Source organism: Mastigoproctus giganteus, chromosome 3 (assembly GCF_048544385.1).
Source record: "Mastigoproctus giganteus isolate SK-2022 chromosome 3, ASM4854438v1, whole genome shotgun sequence".
Lineage (NCBI taxonomy): Eukaryota > Metazoa > Arthropoda > Arachnida > Uropygi > Thelyphonidae > Mastigoproctus > Mastigoproctus giganteus.
This window is the reverse complement of record NC_143577.1, coordinates 17,148,752-17,170,206: the sequence shown is the minus strand read 5'-3', so window position 1 is coordinate 17,170,206 and position 21,455 is coordinate 17,148,752. Positions and strand designations below refer to the sequence as shown.

Sequence of the window (21,455 nt, the reverse complement as noted above, 5' to 3'; positions counted from 1 at the left end):
TTGCATAATGTGGCTCTCTAAGGTGGTAGATCGATTTCTATTGGATACTATACATTTGCATGCCAGGATGCCTATTATATCAAAAATTCACTTTTGGCGACACTGTTCACAATAAAATATTCAAGAAAAACATTTTGTCGATCAGTGTAGCTTTAGGCGCCAAATTGTTGTACTTGTTCTACGGATACCATTGAAAGTGGTGTAGCAAAGATCTTGGAATTTGACAAAATAAAGGAACTTGCAGATAGAAAAGCAAGACGGATTAGGATTTAAGGTATATAAAAACTTTACCGTTATATAACTAAATGCTCATTTTGCAATAAAATAAAAACCATGCCTATGTGGGTTTAACAGTGGCTATTACAAAATAGTCCTTTGTCATGCACATATATGAAAAATATAGGCCCGAATTGTGCACATATTTTCAATAATAATGTCCATACTAGGCAAGCCTGCAGTCCCAACCTAAATATCACCCCCCCCTACCACGTCCTGCGCCCGATTCAGTCAGACCATGTAGTCCTGCTCGAGAGTATGTGGAATCGAGACAAATTAATGTTTTTCTAATCTTTCGCTCAAATTTGTATAGCAGCCTTCAAGGTTTTTGCTCAAAATCCGACTAGAATGAGAATAATCTATGCGAAATTCATCAGCCAGCAGTGTGGTGTATATATTTTACTGGCTGGAAAGAAATTTCATATTTTTAGAAAAATAGTGAAATTTTTATAATAAAAGATGGCGCTGTTACCAGTAGAAATTTGAAAATCGGTGAGCACATGTTCATGATTACACTTATTGCAGTTAATATTACCAATGACATTAAAAGTACGTTTTATCCAACAAGTTGTGTTTTATGGATGGGGAAAATTTTTATGGCTTGTAGAGCTTTCATGAAACAGTACTTCATTTATTGAAAAATTATACAATTGATTTTTTTTATTACATTTTTAATTTAAAATTTCAGTTACAGGAGCTCACATCTGATGAGTATGGGCTTGGCACACCCAGGGTCCTGAGCTGGATATCATAATTCTTTGCTTTCTTGGTGATTCCTTTCTACTTCTGACTCTTGTTTTCTCTCTCAGGGTAATTCAGATGTTTTTTTTTTTTTTTTTGTGGCTGGTGCAGCATAAGCCTCAGGCTTCCTTGCACCATATGACTAATTATTATAATAATGAATTTTTCCTGACTATATAATAATTTTTTATAAAAGTAAAATATGAGAAGGCTTTGATTAAGAATGCGGTGAAAGGTAAAAAATTCTTTACTTATGTTAACACTTAGATGGAAATGGATGAACCACATCCATGATGATCCTGTTCAGGGTGCTGGCAAACAATAAATATTTCACACTTGCATTCATGCATAAAGAGATTTTAATGAATTGGGATATCAGAAGTACACCAAGTTGTAACTAATAACTTAGCAATATGACCATCCATACAAACAGGAATGTAGTTATATCGCAGCACAGCAGGGATTTGTTAAGAGGCGGTCTTGTTTGGCCAATCTGATTGAATACTGTGCCACAGTAACAAAGGATGGAAAAAATAATTTCCACATCATATACTTAGATTTCATAAAAGCTTTTGATACTGTTTACACATAAAAGACTGCTATACAAATTGGAGCAGTGTGGCATTAATTAATTAAGGACAAGTTGCTGCCCTAGATAAATTGATAGTTGAATGAAAGAAGACAGAAAATGGTTATCAATGGGCACAGCTCTTCTTGGACTAATGTTATTAGCAGAGTACCATAGGGTTCAGTACTGGGTTCACTATTGTTTTCTATATATTTTTTAACGATATTTATGAAGGCATAACAGGCTTAATATCTAAGTTTACAGATGATACGAAGATTAGCAGGGTTGTTAAATACATTATTAGGGTATTCTACTACAGTAATATCTATACAAGTTATGCAGATGGGCTGAGAAGTGGCAACTGATGTTTAATATTGCCAAATGCAATGTACTTCATATGGGCAGTGGAGAATAAAAAAAATCATGGGTAATTGTGCAGTCAGATATGAAATTCATTCAGCAGTGCAGACAGGCTGCCAGGACAGTTCATAGAGTTGTCACTGATATACAGGAATTTTGCCACAAAGATAAGGAGGTGATTATCCCAATGTATAAAGTACACATCTTGAGTACTGCATGCATGTCATGTAGCATCATTTTAAGGATGTGGATCTGTTGGAATAGGTGTATAGAAGGGCAACAAGATTGGTGAGAGGAGCAAAGGGGTGATCTTACCAGGAAAGTCTTGTTTTGCAAATTGCATCATCTGGACACTAGTTACCTAAGAGAAGATCTGACTAGGGTGTTTAAAGCCTTGAATGGATTAGGTATGCTCAGTGCTAATGGAATCTCTCCTCTTGTTCAGCCTACACACTGAGAGGACATAAATTCAAACTGAGGAAGGATGGTTACAGGTCAGTTGTATGGAAATTTTCTTTCAGCATGAGGGTAGTTGACTGTTAGAACAAATTCCCATTTGGTGCTGTGGAGGTGGGTAGTTATTATTATTAAAATAATTAGCAGTGGCAAATTATTTTAATAATAATTTGCCACTGCTGATCCCAAAAAAAAAAAAAAAAAACTTCCCTTTTCACCTATTAATTCCCTCCAATAGTTTGTCTAGTTCTTCTTTGAATTTATTTAAGCTAGCAACTTCCACAACCACAGATGGAAGTTTGTTCCAGCAATCAACAACCCACAGGCTAAAGGCAAACTTCTGCACATCTGTTCTGCAACTGTCATTCCTCAATTTCAATTTGTGCCCCCTCATGTGCGTAGTCTGAGCAAGCAGAAGAATCCCATCAGCACTGGGCTTGCTCAAGCCGCTCAAAATCTTAAATTCCTTAATCAGATAACTTTGCAAGTGCCTAGTCTCCAGATGCTGCAATTTGCAGAACTGAAACCTTTCTTGGTAACAGCATCTTTTTGTTCTCCTCACCAATCTCGTTGCCCTTCTCTGTGTTCGTTCCAGTAGCTCCAGTTCCTTCCTAAATTGATGCCTCCAGACCTGTATACAGTGGGATAATTACCTCCATATCCCTACTAGAAAAATCCATACATATCATTGGAAAAACCCCCATGAGCTTCCGTGGCAGCCTGTCTGCATTGCTTGGAGAATTTCATATCCGACTACACAATTACTCCCAGATCTTTTTAATTTTCCACTACTCTGAGTGTATTACCACACAGTTGGTATGTTACTCTGATGTTACTGCTACCCATATGCAGTACCTTGCATTTGTCAATGTTAAACTAAAATTGCCATTTCTCAGCCCATCTACTTAACTTTTCTAGATCCTGTTACAGTGGCATACTGTCATTAACCTCTCTGCCAGCCTTTGTATCATCTGCAGACTTGGACATTAAGCTTGATATGCCTTCATCAATATCATTGATAAATATACAAAACACAAGTGAGTCCAACACTGAACCCTGAGGAACTCCACTAATAACATTGGTTCATGAAGGGCAATGACCATTGATTACCACTCTCTGTGTGATAATCAATGAACCATCCCTTTATCCATAGCAGTAATTTGCCTTTAATGTCACACTGCTCCAATTTGTACAGTAGTCTATAATGTGAAACAGTATCAAAAGCTTTCCTGAAATCTAAGTATATAATATAAAAATTATTTTTGGCATCCAGTTTCTTTGTGGCTACATTGTAGTATCCAATCAAATTGATCAGACAAGATTTCCCCTTAACACACCCATGCTATGTTTGAAAATCGCAGTCTTGTCTAGATGATCCTGCATTACCTCTTTTACTAGTGAGTCAATTATTTTTTTCCCAGTAACAAGTTAAACTTAACAGGTCTATAATTACTTATGTTACCCTTTGATCCCTTTTTTGAATTGGGATACATTCACACATCTCCAGTCTGCAGGCAACTCCCCTGAATCCAATAATGCTCTCATAATTATGGCTAAGTTTTGGCTAGATTGTGGATATAGCTTGGCTTAATTTTTCAGCACTCACCTCATAGTAATCCACTTAGTTGGTTGAAAGTTTTGCCACGTGCATAGTGGTTAAGAGATTCTCATCAGGCTAAGTGATGAGATATATCTATCCTGATTCTCATCAGGATAGATATATTCCATCCAGCTGGGGTGCCTTTGTTACGTTTAACTATAAAAATTTCTCTTCCGCTTTCCTCTCAGTTATTACAAAGTCATTTAGCTCCCTATTAGAGTTTGATTAAATTCCGGTATCCCCTTCCCTAAAGAATTCCTCATGTGTGAATGTAGATGCAAAATATTCATTCAGTTTGTCAGCAAACTGAGGAGGATCATCAACAGTCGAACCATTGATGTAAAGTGGACCAATTTGATTTATGCCCTTGTTTCTAGTGTTTACATAAGTAAAGAAGTTTTTGCTGTTTTTCTTTGCATCCTTTGCGAAATATTTCTCGCAATCTGCCTTCGCTTGTCTAACCTCCTTTGTGACTTGATTACAGACTAGTTTATATTTACTATAGGCTTCTGTGTCACTCGATAATTTATATGTATTATAGTTCTCTTCCATGAGTCTTATCAGTTCATCTGACATCCGTTTAGGCCTATACCTTGAAGAGCAGTTCTTAGTTGGTATGAAAAGCTTAGTAGCTTCTATGATTAATTCCTTGAATGCTTTCCATTTAAAATTTGCTGATGGTAACATCATCAGTTGATCCCACTGTATAGAATTTAAAAAACTGTCTGAGAACCACTGTAGTCAGCTGTATAAAAGCAAAAACTCTTCCCTTTACCTTTGATGACCTTTAAGTAAATCTCAAATCTATACATTGTGATCACTGCCATCTAGTAGCTCTTTTATTTGCAGATTCTTAATGCATGAATAATTGCTGCTGATAATCAGATCAAGAGTATTACTCACTCTGGTTTCCTCTAGAACCTGCTGTTATAGAAAACAGTCATCCAGTATATCCACAAAAGCCTTGCTAGTATGTAAGTGACCAACCCAAAAGTACAGCTGTTTGTTCTCATCAGAGTGATTACGCCTATAAGACACTCCTTTAGTTATATTAAAGGAGGCGGCAAAGCAACTAAGCAAACCCTTAACCATAATTATGAGAGCATCCTTGGACTCAGGGAAGGTTCCCATGGACTGGAGATGTGCAAATGTATCCCCAATTCACAAAGGGGGATCGAAGGGTGACACGAGCAATTACAGACCAGTTAGTTTAACTTCTGTTCTTGGTAAAATAATGGAGTCACTGGTTAAAGATGCATTGCAGGATCATCTAGACAAGACTGCAGCAATAATTCAGACACAGCATGGGTTTGTTAAGGGAAAGTCTTGTCTGACAAATTTGATAGGATATTATGATGTGGTTACAAAGGAACTGGATGCAAAAAATAATTTTGATATCATATATTTGGATTTCAGGAAAGCTTTTGACACTGTTGCGCATGGAAGACTATTGTACAAATTGGAGCAGAATGGTATTAAGGGTAAGTTGTTACAATGGATAAAAGGATGGTTAAGTGGGAGAAGACAGAGGGTGGTAATCAATGGGTGCTGCTCTTCTTGGACTAATGTTAGTGGGGTCCCACAGGATTCGGTGTTAGGTCCACTGTTATTTTGAATATATTTATCAATGATATTGATGAAGGTATATCAGGCTTAATGTCGAAGTTTGCAGATGATACAAAGGTTGGCAGGGTTGTTAATGACAGTAATGGCAGTGTGCTACTGCAACAGGATCTGGATAATTTGGGCAGGTGGGCTAAGAAGTGGCAACTGAAGTTTAACCTTGACAAATGCAAAGTACTGCATATTGGTAGAAGTAACCCCAGAGAAATGTACCAACTGTGTGGTACTACACTTAAGGTGGTAGAAAATGAAAAAGACCTGGGAGTAATTGTGCAGGCAGATATGATGTTTTCTGAGCAATGCAGACAGGCTGTCAGGGCAGGTCATGGGGTTTTGTCAATGATATATAGGAATTTTGCTAGCAGGGAAAAGGAGGTGATTATCCCTCTGTATAAGGCAATGGTCAGGCCATGCCTTGAGTACGGCGTACAGGTCTGGAGGCCTCATTTTAGGAAGGATGTAGATTTACTTGAGCGTGTACAGAGAAGGGCAACAAGATTGGTGAAGGGAATGAAGAGATTCTCTTATCAAGAAAGGCTTAAGTTCTGCAAATTGCAGTGGCTGGAGACTAGGCACCTGTGCGGTGATCTGATTGAGGTGTATAAGGCCTTGAATGGGTTCAGCACGCTGAATTCTGATGGGATCCTTCCACTTGTTCAGATTACGAACCTAAGGGGGCATAAATTCAAATTAAGAAAGGACAGATGTAGAATAGATGTGCGGAAATTTGCCTTTAGCCAGCGGGTGGTTAATTGCTGGAACAAACTTCCATTTGTCGTTGTGGAAGTTGATAGGTTGAATAAATTTAAGGAGGAACTGGACAGGCATTTGGAGGGAATGGTGTGATTTTTTTTTTTTTTTTTTTTTTTGGCTGATGCTGCATAAGCTCATACACTTGCTTTCTTGCATCACATGCCACTACTACTACTACTCTCATTTTTTGCTTTTCCAGTGCTGATGTCAACATTGACATCAACACATCAGCATTTCACTTCTGACCCATGCAACTAACTCAACATTGCACTTGGCCACCCATGTCAACTGGATGCACTACTTTAGATTTTGTGCTTCTTAACTAAGAGCATAACCCTACCCTCCCATCCTGTCTGTCCTTTCTGTGTACATTATACTCCCCATATTCAAATTCTGCTTCCTTTATATCTGAGTGGCACCATGTCTCTGATATCCCAACAATGTCTGCATTTGATGTCTTGATCAAATTTAATTTCTGTGCTCCTAGCATTGATATACATGCAAGTATACATGTACCTGTTCTTCCACTTGTTACTCTAACTTAGCCCAAGTATATACTTGTTTCATGATGGCTCCCAGCAGTCCTTGAAATCCCCAGCATCTTGCTTTTAAGTCTGCTGGTCGTTCCAATAGAAGCAGTGCAAGAGTCACTTTCACCTCTACCTGGGGCTATTGTTAATCTATTAGTCTGTGCACCCCCCAGCTAGCAGTTCCCCAACCCACCTAGCACTGCCTTAGCAGCATCAGCAAATATTCTTGCACCCTTTCTATTTAAGTGTATCCTATCCTTGTAGAAGCAGTCTCTCCTCTTAACAAGCACAGACCCCACAAGCCCTGCACATTCTCTCCAGAGCCGAATTGATTGAAGGCTCTCATCATATACATCCTCCCTCATGTCTGGACAGAATTGCAGATGCTTTCAAATTTAACCCTAACTTGTGACTTTTTTCCAACATTGCCTTGTACTTGTTAAGTCTGCAGATGTCCTACCCTTAATGTTATTAGTGCCTTGAAATAATAATAATAAAATACAATACAATTTATTCATAAAAAAATATTGTTTATAATATATAAACTCATTAAGAAAATTAAATTTCTTGACAACAAGTTATAAATCATCACATAAAACAGTTTTCCATACAAATTTATTATTTAACAGAAAAGATAAAGAAATTACTATACACAATATATTCCACACTGTAAACAGAGTTCTATTTATATGCAAGATATGAAAATAGGTTAACTTCTAAGTCTCAAATCAACACTAGTCAACAAATTGTTAATTATATTCATTGTATACCTTTCTCCAAATCTATTTAGTACTCTAGGGTGAGGCAAAACAATTGATTTTGGGTTCCTTAAATTATGTGAGAAATTCCTTTGCTCATCCAACTCTTCATTATTATTATATTAATAATAACTCAAAGAATATCTAGATGAAATGTATGAGTCAATGGACAGGTGAAGTGGGAAGTGTTTCCTTCTTTTTTTTGGCTGATGTTGTATAAGCTTGGTTTTTTAGCATCGTTTGCCCCTATTACTACTACTATTGATAAGTGAGAAGACAGTGTAAAAGAAATTGTTTAAGCTTAAAGTGAATAAGCCATGTGAGGCCTTCAGAATCTATTCAATTATACTAAAAGAAGCAGCAGAAAGGTAAGCAAACCTTTAGCCACAATTATGAATTCATCTTTGGATTCAGGGGAGGTCCTTAGAGATCACAGATGTTCAAATGTCTTCCCTATTCACAAAGGGGGATCAAAGAGTGTGTGGGTAATTGCAGACTTGTAAGCTAAACTTCCATTCCAGGTAAAATAATGGATTCAGTTGTCACAGAAAAATGGAGGATCATCTTGAAAATAATGCAGTATATGGCAATTACAGCATGGATTTATTAAGGGAAGACCTTGTCTCACTAAAGTACTATGATGTAGTAACAAAGGTAGAACACAAAAAAATAATAGATTTCAGTAAAACTTTTTACACTATTCCACATTACCATTAGTTGAGGCATATGATGCAAGAAAGCAAGCTTATACAGCATCAGCCAAAAAAACCATTCCCATTTCACCCATCCGGTCACTCCAAATGTTTGTCTAGTTCAGCCTTAAATTTATTAACTTCCACAACAACAGATGGAAGTCTATTCCAGCAATCAACCACCTGCTGGCTAAAGGCAAACTTCCGCACATCTATTCTACAACTGTCTTTCCTCAATTTGAATCTGTGCCTCCTCAGGTTCTTAGTCTGAGCAAGCGGAAGCATCCTGTCAGCATTGAGCCTGCTCAAACCATTCAAGGCCTTATGCACCTCAATCAGATCACCTCGCAGGTGCCTAGTCTCCAGATGCTGTGCAACTTGCTGAACTTAAGCCTTTCTTTGTAAGTGCACCCCTTTGTTCCTCTCACCATTCTTGTTGCTTTTCTCTGTACTCGTTCTAGCAACTCTACATCCTTCCTAAAATGAGGCTTGCAGATCTGTATGCAGTACTCAAGGTGTGGCCTGACCATTGCTTTATACAAAGGGATAATCACCTCCTTATCTCTGCTAGCAAAATTCCTATATATCATTAACAGAACTATATGACCTGCTCTGGCAGCCATCTGCACTGCTCAGAGAACTTCATATCTGACTGCACAATTACCCCCAGTATCTTTTTCATTCTCCACCTCCCTGAGTGTAGTACCACACAGTTGGTACGTTTCTCTTGGATTACTGCTACTCATATGCAGTACTTTGCATTTGTCAAGTTAAACTTCAGTTGCCATTTCTCAGCCCATGTACCTAACTTTTCTAGATCCTGTTGCAGTAGCATACTGTCTTTAGTGTCATTGACAACCCTGCCAACCTTTGTATCAAATGCAAACTTGGACATTAAGCCTGATATACCTTCATCGATATCATTAATAAATACACAAAACAACAATGGACCCAGCACCAACCCTTGGGACACTCCACTAATGACATTAGTCCACGTAGAGCAGTGTCCATTTATTACCACTCTCTGCTGTCTCCCACTCAACCATCCCTTTATCCATTGCAGCAACTTGCCCTTAATGCCGTACCGCTCCAATTTGTACAGCAGTCTTCCATGTGCAAATGTATCAAAAGCTTTCCTGAAATCCAAGTACTGTATATGATATAAATATTTTTTTTTGCATCCAGTTCCTTTGTGACCACATCGTAGTATCCAATCAAATTGGTCAGACAAGATTTCCCCTTAACAAACCCATGCCGTGTCTGAACAATTACTGCAGTCTAGGTGAACCTGTATCACCTCATTAACCAGTGACTCCATTATTTTCCCCAGAAGTTAAACTAACAGGTCTATAATTATTTGTTACCCTTTGAACCCCCTTTGTGATTTGGGGATACATTTGCACATCTCCAGTCCATGTGGATCTTCCCTGAATCTAAGGATGCTCTCATAATTATGGCTAAGGGTTTGCTAACTTCCCTCGCTGCCTCCTTCAATAACTGGATAGATTACATCCACCCCAGGCACCATTTTTATGTTTAACTTCAACAATTTGTCCTCCACTTTGCTCTCAGTTATTACAAAATCACTTAGCACCTTGTTAAAGTTTTATAAACTTCTGGCCTTCCCCTACTTGAATAACTCCTCATGTGTGAATGTAGATGCAAAATACTCATTCAGTTTGTTAACTATCTGAGCAAGATCATCAACAGTTGAACCACCAACATGAAGTAGACCAATCTGATTCATTCCCTTCCTTCTATAGTTTACATAAGTAAAGAAATCTTTGTTGTTTTTCTTTGCATCCTTTGCCAAAGATTTCTCATAATCAGCCTTCGCTTGCCTAACCTCCTTTGTGACTTGATTACAGCCTAGCTTATATCTGCTGTAGGCTTCTGTGTCACCTGATAATTTATGTGCATCCCATGCATTTTTTTTCTCTACCACAAGCCTCATTAATTCAATTGATGTGACATCCATTTAGGCCTGAACCTTGAACAGTATTTCTTAGTTGGTATGAAAAGCCTCCAAGATTAAGTTCCTGAAGGCTTCCCATTTAGAATTCACTGTTGGTAACATCATCAGTTGATCTCACTGTATAGAATTTAAAAGCTGTCTGAGACCACTGTAGTCACCTTTACAAAAGCAAATACCCTTCCCTTTACCCTTGATGGTAGTTACATCTTTAAGTAAATCCCATATTAGTACACTGTGATCACTGTCACCTAGTGGTTCCTTTATCTGCAAATTCTTAACGTGTGAATAATCACTGCTGATAATCAGATAGAGTATTATTACCTCTGGTTGCTCCTCAAATATGTTGCTGTAGAAAACAATCCTCCAATTATTGTGGTGGAGGTTGTTCTGTTAATGATATACAAGGATTTTTCCAACAGGGACAATGAGGTGATTATTTAATTGTATGAGGTAGAGGTCAAGCTTATTCTTCACTATTAGTCTTCTCTCTTTAATCTAAGCTAGAAAGCAGTTATCAATATACACTGCTCTTTTTGCACTAATGTTGTTAGTTGAGTCTCACAGGGTTTGGTGTTTGGCCCATTCTTGTTTTCTATATTAATGATATTGATGAGGATATACACTGAGTGATCACTGAATTATGGCAACCTACCTAATACTTCGTATGTCCTCCTTTTTCCCTCAGTACAGCAGCTATCCAACGTGGCATTGATTCAACAAGATGTCAGAAGCATTCGGGAGGTATGGCCAACCAAGCTGTGTGTAATGCGGTCAGCAATTCAGGTATGGAGGTGAATGGAGTATCCAGATGCCTGATATGCCTTTCCATAGTGTCCCACAAGTGCTCTATGGGATTGATATTGGTGGAGTTCAGAGGCCAATTGATATGCTGGAAGTAAGAACTGTGTTCCTCAAACCATTCATGCACAACAAGTGCCTAATGGCTCAGCACATTGTCATCTTGGAAGACACCATCGGCATTCGGGAAAAAGTGTAACATAGCGGGGTGTACACAGTCAGCAAGCAGTCGATAATAGAGGAGATCATTGATACGTTGTTCCACATACACCAGGGGTCCAAGTTCATGCCAGTGAAACGTGCCCCACACCATACAACTGCCTCCACTGGCCTGCACTTTTGATACCATGCATGATGGATCAAGAGCTTCATGTTGTTGACACCAAATCTGTACATGACCATCCACGGTGTGGAGTAAATAATGTGACTCATCTGACCAGCACACCTTCTTCTTCCAGTCTTCTAATGTCCAACTTGCATGCTCTTTGCACCAGGCGAGTCTTTTACACTGATGAACCTTGGTTAGGAGAGGATGCTGTAGGGGTCGTCTGCTGGTATAGCCCATACATGCAATGCATGGTCATGGCAGATATTGTTTCGGGTTAGCCCATGTTATATTGGGTAGTCAACTCTTTAGCAGTGCTGTGCCTGTTTGCCTGTACGAGTCATCGGACCCGGCACTCACCTCTAACATCAACCTTTCTCTGACCTTTACAGTTTTGCTGTCGGGTCATTGTTTGACCATTTTGACACCAGTCCTGGTACACTTTAACTACGGCAGCTCTTGATATGCCTTTGCGCCATATGGACAATCGAGGCACCAGCTCGTCGAGCACCCACAATCTGTCCTTTATCAAAGTCTGATAAATTCTTCCTTTTACCCATCATGCTCGGAATTTTACTGCCTACTGTACCACTGACACCTTATCTATGTTATGTAGGTCAACTAACTCCATACTCTCGAACTTCACATAGTCAACGGATCGCATTCAGTTTTCATAGGGGTGGTCATAATTCAGTGATCACTCATTGTATATATCAGGCTTATCGGATGAAATTGACAGTAATGAAGGTATGTTACTCCAACAAAACCTAGAGAAATTAGGCAGATAGGCTGAAAAGTGGCAACTGAGGTTAATCACTGATAAATGCAAAGTACTATATTTGGATAGAAGTAATCCTATTATTATTATTAGCCATATGGTGCAAGGAAGCCTGAGGCTTGTGCTGCACCAGCCAAAAAAAAAAAAAAAATTCTGAATTACCCTGAGAGAGAGAGAGAGAGAGAGAGAGAGAGAGAGTCAGAAGTCAAAAGGAATCACCAAGAAAGAGAAGAATGATGATATTCAGCTCAGGACCCTGGGTGTGCCAAGCCCATACTCACCAGATGTGAGCCTCTGGGGTTAGAATAACATTGAGTGGTAATATACTCAGGATAGTGATGATTGTAAAAGATCCATGGTAATTTTACATGCAGTTCTCTGGGAAGTGCAGACAGGTTGCTGAAACAGCTCATGGGCTCCTGTTAATGAGATACAGGAATTTTTTTGCTAGAAAAATTCCTGTATATGCTGGCATTGAACATTCCAGCAGAATGCTGAATGCCAGTGGTTAGGCTGCATACAAGTATGGAAGCCTCATTTTAGGAAAAGTGTGTATATGTTGGAACAAGTGCAAAGATAAGCAACAAGATTAGTGAGGGGGCACAGAAGGGTACTCTTAAATGGAAAGGCTTGAGTTCTTTAAATTGCAGTGTCTGGAATTTTGTCCCCCCCATCACTTGATTGAAATGTTTAAGGCTTTAAATGGATTGAGTAAACTAAATGCTGATGGCATCCTCCTTACTGTTTCTCAGATAATGCACATAAGGGTATATAAATTGAAAAAGGACAGATGTGTAAAAATTGCCAGAGTGTAACTGATCATCAGAACAACTATAAGGTAGGATTAGACAAATTATTTGAGGTAATGGGCAAATAAAGTGGCTATTTTTTTTCTTATTTTGTTTTGACTAATTGATATTCAAACCTGAAATATTTTAAAAATTACAAATTTTTTTGAATCTGATAATGTAGAAATGAAGTAATTAGGTAATGAAAAACAGAATATCTCTATTAGATGTATTCATTTATTTTATTTAAATATATTATATACTTAAGTAACTAATATTTAAGTAAGTTATGTAACTCATAAATTTAAGTTATGTAAGTGATCTATGTGTAAATAACAAAATATACTTAGATGTTTTCATTTATCTCTTTTACTCTCCACATACAGTTGTCTAGGTCATTGGCCACGTAAACCATCTGAAGACTGATAAAAGTTTCAAGGTCTTACCTTCCATGGCTTTATTGCTAATGTTATCTTCAGTATGCTGCTAAGACTTTTGTAGATTTGAAGTATTCCTCATTGCAGATAGGTAGGTGGCAAAGAATTATGTTTTTTAACATTAACTAAAATAATTATCCAAGATCATTGCCTCTTAAATTGAATGCTGGGGTTCAGTCTATATATATTGAGTCTAAATATATATATATAACTGGAAAAATAATAAGTTAGGAGAAAGAAAACCCAAAAAATATATCTTAAAAGCATATTTTAATGGTTTCATTTTTTAAAATAAGTCATTACTTGATTTTAAAAAAAAATAGTAAACCATTAAAAATTCTTTCCGGGTATATCTTGCTGGATTTAAAATTTAGGAGATATATTGACAGTTTATACCTAGAAAGTGTAAACACGTCACACAGATAATGATTTTATTCAGATAGCCACGCTGGTGAATGTGATGCAATATGTTACATGTGATTTTAAGAGAGACAGCCTTTCTTGTTTTTATTGCAGAAAAGGGAAAAAAAGTATTTTTCATCACAAATAGTTCACCATTGTATTACAAAAAAAATCCTATTCATATTTTGAAAATTTTGTAAATATTTTCAAAATGCATCTCACTGTAGTTCTTACGTATTACCATAGAAAATTGTAACAAATGTGCCTACTTTACCTAATGGATTAAGTAGTTCTCGTAAAGTCAAAACCTTAAAAAGAATAAATAATTATCATTTTTTAAGATCTTTTAAAGTGTTCATAACTAGAAAAGTTTTTCTTTATTTTTTCTATTAAAAATTCTTCAAGAAACCTTCATCAAAGAGTTTGTATAAAATACTTTTAAAATAATTCCTTGGAAAAAAAAAAACAATTCTTCAAATTAGTTTTTTCCATGAACACAATTCTTGGAAAATTGAAGTTTTAAATGGTTAGAAATGATTAAAAAACAAAAACTTAAACTAGTCTAAGACTAAATCGGACATCTATTTCAGTAATAATCACAAATTATTCTTAGTCCTTAATTTTATAGCTAGTGGCGACTAGCTATAAAGCTAAAAAAATTGAGTCAAATTAATATTTATTATTTTGTTTATTACTGATTTATATTTATTTTGTTTATTACTGATTTGTATTTATTTTGTATTTTTAACCAGTGTTATAAATAATTTAATGTTATATAATGGTATATAATCTGTTAATCTACAGAGTGAAGCAATGTGCCACTCTCAAACTGACTCTCATGACTGATATAGTGAATAAACTATGCATAGCATTGCTTTGCATAGTTTATTCTTCTTTTCGGCCCATAGGAATGAATGAATATGCCACGACAATATTGCCTCCAGTTTCAGCTGCTTTTCTTGGTGTTTATTTATAGTGAAGAAGATAATTAATTTATTAAAATAAAAAATAAAAATCTTTTCATCACTGTCATGTGGCGATAAATTTAAATGATGAAGTAGACCTCCATCTGATTTAAATATTGTGGGAAAGCAGTGGTCTAATGAAAAAAAAAAGAACTTTTTTTACTTTGGCATTGCCAGTTGAAATCATTAGCAGCTGTGGCTAGTCCCTTCATCTGTGTTGTTGACAATTAGTGAAAGAGTAATACCACAAAAAAAGCAATTTTAATTCTCAGGGAAGGTGCTGATAAGCTTTAAGATAGCATCTGCCCATTGTACAAGGTCTCATAGCAACAGCAACCTTACTGCAGTTGTGCACAGAATCTACCCAACAGCCAGTGGTGAATTTGGCTATTCTAAAGTAGTAGTTCTCAAACTTTGTGATACCACAACCCTCTAAAATAATGAATGGTTTTATGCAATCCTCGGTGAATAAAACTAATGATTTCATTTGGGTTAGAATTGAGTAAGAAATAAATATGCTACTTACTTTTGATGCAAAGAAAAACAGCAAAGAGTTTTTACTTATTAGCATTAGTAGAGGCACATGATGCAAGAAAGCAAGCTTATGCAGCATCAGCCAAAAAAAAAAAAAAAAAAAAAAAAACCTCTCCCATTTCACCCCTCCGTTCATTCCAAATACCTGTCCAGCCCAGCCTTAAATTTATTTAGATTATCAACTTCCACAACAAAGGATGGAAGTCTGTTCCGCCATGTAAACTCTAGAAGGAAAGGGATGAATCAGATTGGATCACTTAACATAAATGGGTTGACTATTGATGATCATGCTCAGGTAGCTGATAAACTGGATGAGTATTTTGCATCTACATTCACACATGAGGAGTTATTCGATGAGGGGGAGTGCCAGAACTCTATCAAACTCTAACAGGGAGCTAAGTGATTTTGTAATAAGTGAGAGTGAAATGGAGGAGAAATTGCTGAAGTTAAGCATAAGGAAGGCACCTGGGATGGACGGGATCTATCCAGTTATATTAAAGGAGGCAGCAAAGGAAGTAAGTAAACCCTTAGCCATAATTATGAGAGTTTCCTTGGACTCAGGGGAGGTCCCCATGGACTGGAGGTGTGCAAATGTATCACCAATTCACAAAGGGGATCAAAAGGTGACACAAGTAACTACAGACCTGTTAGTTTAACTTGTGTTTCAGGGAAAATAATGGAATCACTGGTTAAAGAAGCATTGCAGGATCATCTAGACAAGACTGCAGTAATAGTTAAGACACAGCTTGGGTGACCAATTTGAGTGGATACTACGATGTGGTCACAAAGGAACTGGATGCAAAAAATAATTTTGATATCATATACTTGGATTTCAGGAAAGCTTTTGATACTGTTGCACATGGAAGACTGCTGTACAAATTGGAGAGGTATGGCATTAAGTGTAAGTTGCTACAATGGATAAAAGGATGGTTGAGTGGGAGACAACAGAGAGTGGTAATCAATGGACACTGCTCTTCGTGGAAAAATGTTATTAGTGGAGTTCCCCAGGGTTCGGTGTTCGGCCCATTGTTGTTTTGTATATTTATCGATGATATTGATGAAGGTATATCAGGATTAATGTCCAAGTTTGCAGATGATACAAAGGTTGGCAGGGTTGTTAACGACAGTAAAGACAGTATGCTACTCCAACTGGATCTAGATAAGTTGGGAAAATGGGCTGAGAAGTGGCAACTGAAGTTTAACATTGACAAATGGAAAGTACTGCATATGGGTAGAAGTAACCCCAGAGAAACGTACCAACTGTGTGGTACTACACTTAAGGTGGTAGAAAATGAAAAAGACCTGGGAGTAATTGTGCAGTCAGATATGAAGTTTTCTGAGCAGTGCAGACGGGCTGCCAGGGCAGGTCATGGAGTCTTGGCAATGATATATAGGAATTTTGCTAGCAGGGACAAAGAGGTGATTATCCCATTATACAAGGCAATGGTCAGGCCACACCTAGAGTACTGTGTACAGGTCTGGAGGCCTCATTTTAGGAAGGATGTAGAGTTGCTATAATGAGTACAAAGAAGGGCAACAAGATTGGTGAGGGGAACAAAGGGGTGCTCTTACCAAAAAGGCTTAAGTTCTGCAAATTGCAGCACCTGGAGTGTAGGAACATGCGAGGTGAACTGATTGAGGTGTATAAGGCCTTGAATGGATTGAGCAAGCTGAATGCTGATGGGATTCTTCTTCTTGCTCAGACTAAGAACCTGAGGGGGACACAGTTTCAAATTGAGGAAAGATAGTTGTAGAATAGATGTGTGGAAATTTGCCTACCAGCAGGTAGTTAATTGGTGGAACAGGCTTCCAGCTTTTGTTGTGGAAGCTGATAGCCTAAACAAATTTAAGGCTGAGCTGGACAGACATTTGGAACAAATGGAGGGGTGAAATGGGAGGGTTTTTTTTTTGTTTTTTTTTGGCAGATGCAGAATAAGCTTTCTTTCTTGCATTATATGCCTATGCTAATAACTGGATTATAATGGATAAATTTCAACGTTTTTAAAATAAATAGATATATGAGTATAAAAAAAAGTTAATTTCAAGATAATAGTCAACAAATAATACTTTAAAGAATGCAGCATTGTTAGTAATTCATAGAATCCTTGTGCCTCTGCTAAGTAAAGTAATCAGGTGGAAAGCTAATTAGAAAGCTTAGTAACATTCATAACTTAGCAAACTTAGTAACATCCAAAAGTCCAAACTCATCTACCCTTGCCTTAGGCAATAGTTTAAAAAAATTGTGGCACACCGAGTTGCTGTTGTTGTTTGGTTTTAAGGAGCATTAGCAACTAAGGCCATATTGCTCCGGGATATGCGGTGGTCATTCCCTGACCTTTCCGCATCCTCCGTATTTGGTGGTCACGGGCTCGAACGCCGGTCTAATCAAGAAGCGTGTGCTATGCACTGCTGCTCCTGCCCACCCGGCTACGGAGGTGCCTACACCGAGTTGCTCACAATCCCCTAGAGGGTTGTAACCTACAGTTTGAGAATTCCTGCTCTATGTCATAATTGGTATAATTTATAATGACATGAATATCAAATATGAATGATGCACAGTGCAGCTTCCAGCTTACCAACAGTGTCACTCTTCTTCTGAATGGATAGGGTTATGTTTCAGAGAGCTGCGTGTGTGTGTTTTTGGCGGGGGGGGCCCTCTCCATATATGGAAATAATATTCAGTGAAGAACATATTTGAAACTGTATAGAGTTAGCATATTCTCTTTCAGACATATTTAAATGCTAATTTAAATATGTCCACTACAGTATATAACAGAAAGCTGTTTGCACTAGTTATATCTTATTTTGGAAACTTTCACATTGTTAAATGCTTTTTATAAATATTTTTAATTGTAATTATACTTTTATATACATTTTTAAAGCACTTACTGATTTATTTTGTTTTTAATTGATTTCAGATTAAAATGACTTCCTTATTGAGGTTACCATTGCAAAGATTTCATTGTTCAACACTATGCAAAATAAATAGTGCACTGTTATTTTCCAGAAGAAATTATAGTGCAGATGCCCCAAGCTCAGTACCACATAAATCACTAAAAAATGAAACTGTAGGATCTCCATCAACTGTTCCTCAATCGGCAGATGCTGTTATTATAGGTATTTTTACTTTTACTAAGCCAATGAAACACAATGGAAAATTTCTTATATTTAGGATCTGAGATTTTTTTTTTTCCCCACAATAAATTTTCTTCTTTTGGAAGGTTGAATTAACTCACGTTTTCAGTACAATAAAATGTTTCACATGGTGAATTTTTTAAGTGTGAAAAATGCAAAGGTGTGAAAAATATGTTAATAGTGTACTCCTGACCACTCGGCTATGGAGGCCTCTGGCTTTTAGTAATTTACTAATCATCCCTCCGCCTCTGTCAGGTCAGCCAGGAAATATATGTTGGCACGAAGTACTCTGCACGCTACGATTAACTCAGCTTATACATACAAAAACTTGGTTTCATTATACCTACCATGTTCTATGTATATTTCGTGTTAGAAACAGAGGCCTTACTTCTTGCTGCTTTTTCGTTGGTTTTGATGGCTGGCCCTCGATAACAACGTTAAAATCATCGAAATTGCAACATTAAGTACTTTTAATATATTATTTTTGATATTATGTTTTTTACCTTTATTTTTGCAAGTTCGAATTGAATCATTTTATGACTGCTATTCCATGATCTCGGTCTACATTTTATTATACAACCTACTAACCGCTAGCCACGTTGAAAACGTAATCTCCTATAATTATGTATATATATATATTTATATATAAGTAGGTTAGAATACAAATGGAGGAATGCTGACCACATCAGATGTAGTATAGAAAAAATTAAATAGGTACCTGTAAAATAAAAGTAAATTAAAATAAAATTGAATAAAAATACATATAGTACTTAATGCTATAGATCCAATGATTTTAACTTCATCATCAAGGGTCAGCAACCAAAAACCAAAGGAAATATAGCAAGAAGCATGGCCTCTGTTTCTGATATGAAATATATGTTGCAAGAGGTAAAAAAAAGTAGGCTGACGTATATTTCATAGCCGACCCGGCAGAGACCAAAAAGGAAAGGAACGAAAACCAGATCAAATCTAAAATAAAAAATAAAATGAAAACTTAAGGTAAGATTAATCTTATCTTAATTTTAATACTACCTATAAAATTTTGTTACTTTTTTTTAGGTGGTGGTGTGATAGGATGCAGTACTCTGTATCACCTTACCAAATTAGGATGCACCAATGTTGTTTTGTTAGAGAAGCACCAGCTGACAGCTGGGACAACTTGGCATACTGCAGGTATGTTTTTATTAAATAAAAATCAAAATATAACACAGCTGATATTCGTTTTCTCTTATTTTCTTTAATACTTTTGTCATTACCTATATATCATATAAATAAATGTGTTTGCCAAAATTTTGGATGTCAAGTGAAATGCAAAGAACAGATTTAGGTCATTTATATAATATGGTACAGGTTTTTAACGTTGGTATCAAGGGACATAATTATAAACAAATAGACATATAATTGCATAGACTGGGCAGAATAATTCATTAGAATACATGTATAAATTAATAAATACCATCATTATTATTATTAATAACTTGAATATGTGATAAACCTTTTACCAATTTTTGACAAACCTCATCTCAATCGCATCTCCAATTTTCCCAACTTATTCAGTGCAGTTTAGATTACGGTTCTCTGAGAAGATTGCTTCATTGTTATTTCCCTCAAACTAGTCAGATACATGTCATATCTTGTGGCAGATATTGCCCTTCGATATAGAAGAGGAATATTGGGACAGAAGACTGGTGATAAAAGTGTAACATTACAGGACATCATGATACAACTTTCTGTTTAGCTTTTGATCCATAAACACCAAGCCCTTAATGTACATTACCAAGCATTAGAGATATTGCTTGGCAATGTACATTAAGGTCTATGTCCATGTGCTGGCTTCAGATCGAAAAGGATAGGTACTTCATCTCATCCACTCCAGAGAACATGTAATTATTCCTCAGGTTTTTGCAAATCTAACACAACAGAAACCATTCTAGTTCACTAGGTTTACTGATCGTAGGCTTGTAGGTAACAGCTCATTCAAAGAACCACTGCATATTACACACATATATTTTACCGTCTCTGTTCTTGTTGATCTAGGCGCCTCCGTAGCCAGGTGGGAAGGAGCAGCAGTGCGAAGCACACGCTTCTTGATTAGACCGGGGGTTCGAGCCCGTCACCACCAAATACGGAGGATGCGGAAAAGTCAGGGAATGACCACCGCATATCCCGGAGCAATATGGCCTTAGTTGCTAATGCTCCTAAAAAAAAAAAAAAAAAAAAAACCAAAATCTTGTTGATCTCATGTATAATCATCCAATAACTTTGGGCACTAACAATAGGTGTTGAAACAACCATATGGTCAGTTGGTTCAACACTACATATCCTAGGTGTTATATGTGATGTTCCATACTATCACTTTAGGGTAAATGTAAAGTCCATCCCTGAAATTGATCATACACTGAGTCTTGTAATGTGAAATCCCAATATCTTTCTGCATTCAACATCACCGTGTACCATCCATTATATAGCTACAAATGACAAAATGTAGCTTCTATAACTTCTTTTTGAGCTCAGTTCCCAAAATAGAAAGTAGGCTTATATGATCGGCGCCTCCGTAGCCAGGTGCAGCAGTGCATAGCACATGCTTCTTGATTAGACCGGGGTTCGAGCCCGTGAGCCACCACATACGGAGGATGCGGAAAGGTCAGGGAATGACCACTGCATATCCCCGGAGCAATATGGCCTTAGTTGCTAATGCTCCTAAAAACCAAATAACAACAACATAACAACAGCTTATATGATCATCTTGTCTGTGTGTGTACCCTTTTGTGTTTGCATTTTAATCAAAACAAAATTACAGTATAATTGAGGGGGTGGTGTTGAGACTACCCTGGTGGGAATTTTTATTTCAATTTGATGCAAGATTGCCACCATTCTGGGGTTCTTGTATTAATAATCCAAATTTAAAAATTTATAGCATATATTAGGGATTGTAGGTTATCCTAATGTGGGTATTTTTTA

The 21,455-nt window shown here is 37.0% G+C and overlaps 1 protein-coding gene across 1 annotated transcript in view; it reads left to right on the top strand.

Moving 5' to 3' along the window:
* Positions 1-217: 217 nt before the first annotated feature.
* Positions 218-21,455, top strand: part of Sardh (Sarcosine dehydrogenase) — a 170,985-nt gene continuing 149,747 nt past the window's right edge. Inside the window, exons 1-4 of the mRNA XM_090369863.1 lie at positions 218-274; positions 13,408-13,549; positions 18,278-18,476; positions 19,554-19,667. Coding sequence (XP_090225989.1) covers positions 18,284-18,476; positions 19,554-19,667 — 307 coding nt within the window. The 5' untranslated portion in view covers positions 218-274; positions 13,408-13,549; positions 18,278-18,283. The remainder of the gene's footprint in view (positions 275-13,407; positions 13,550-18,277; positions 18,477-19,553; positions 19,668-21,455) is intronic.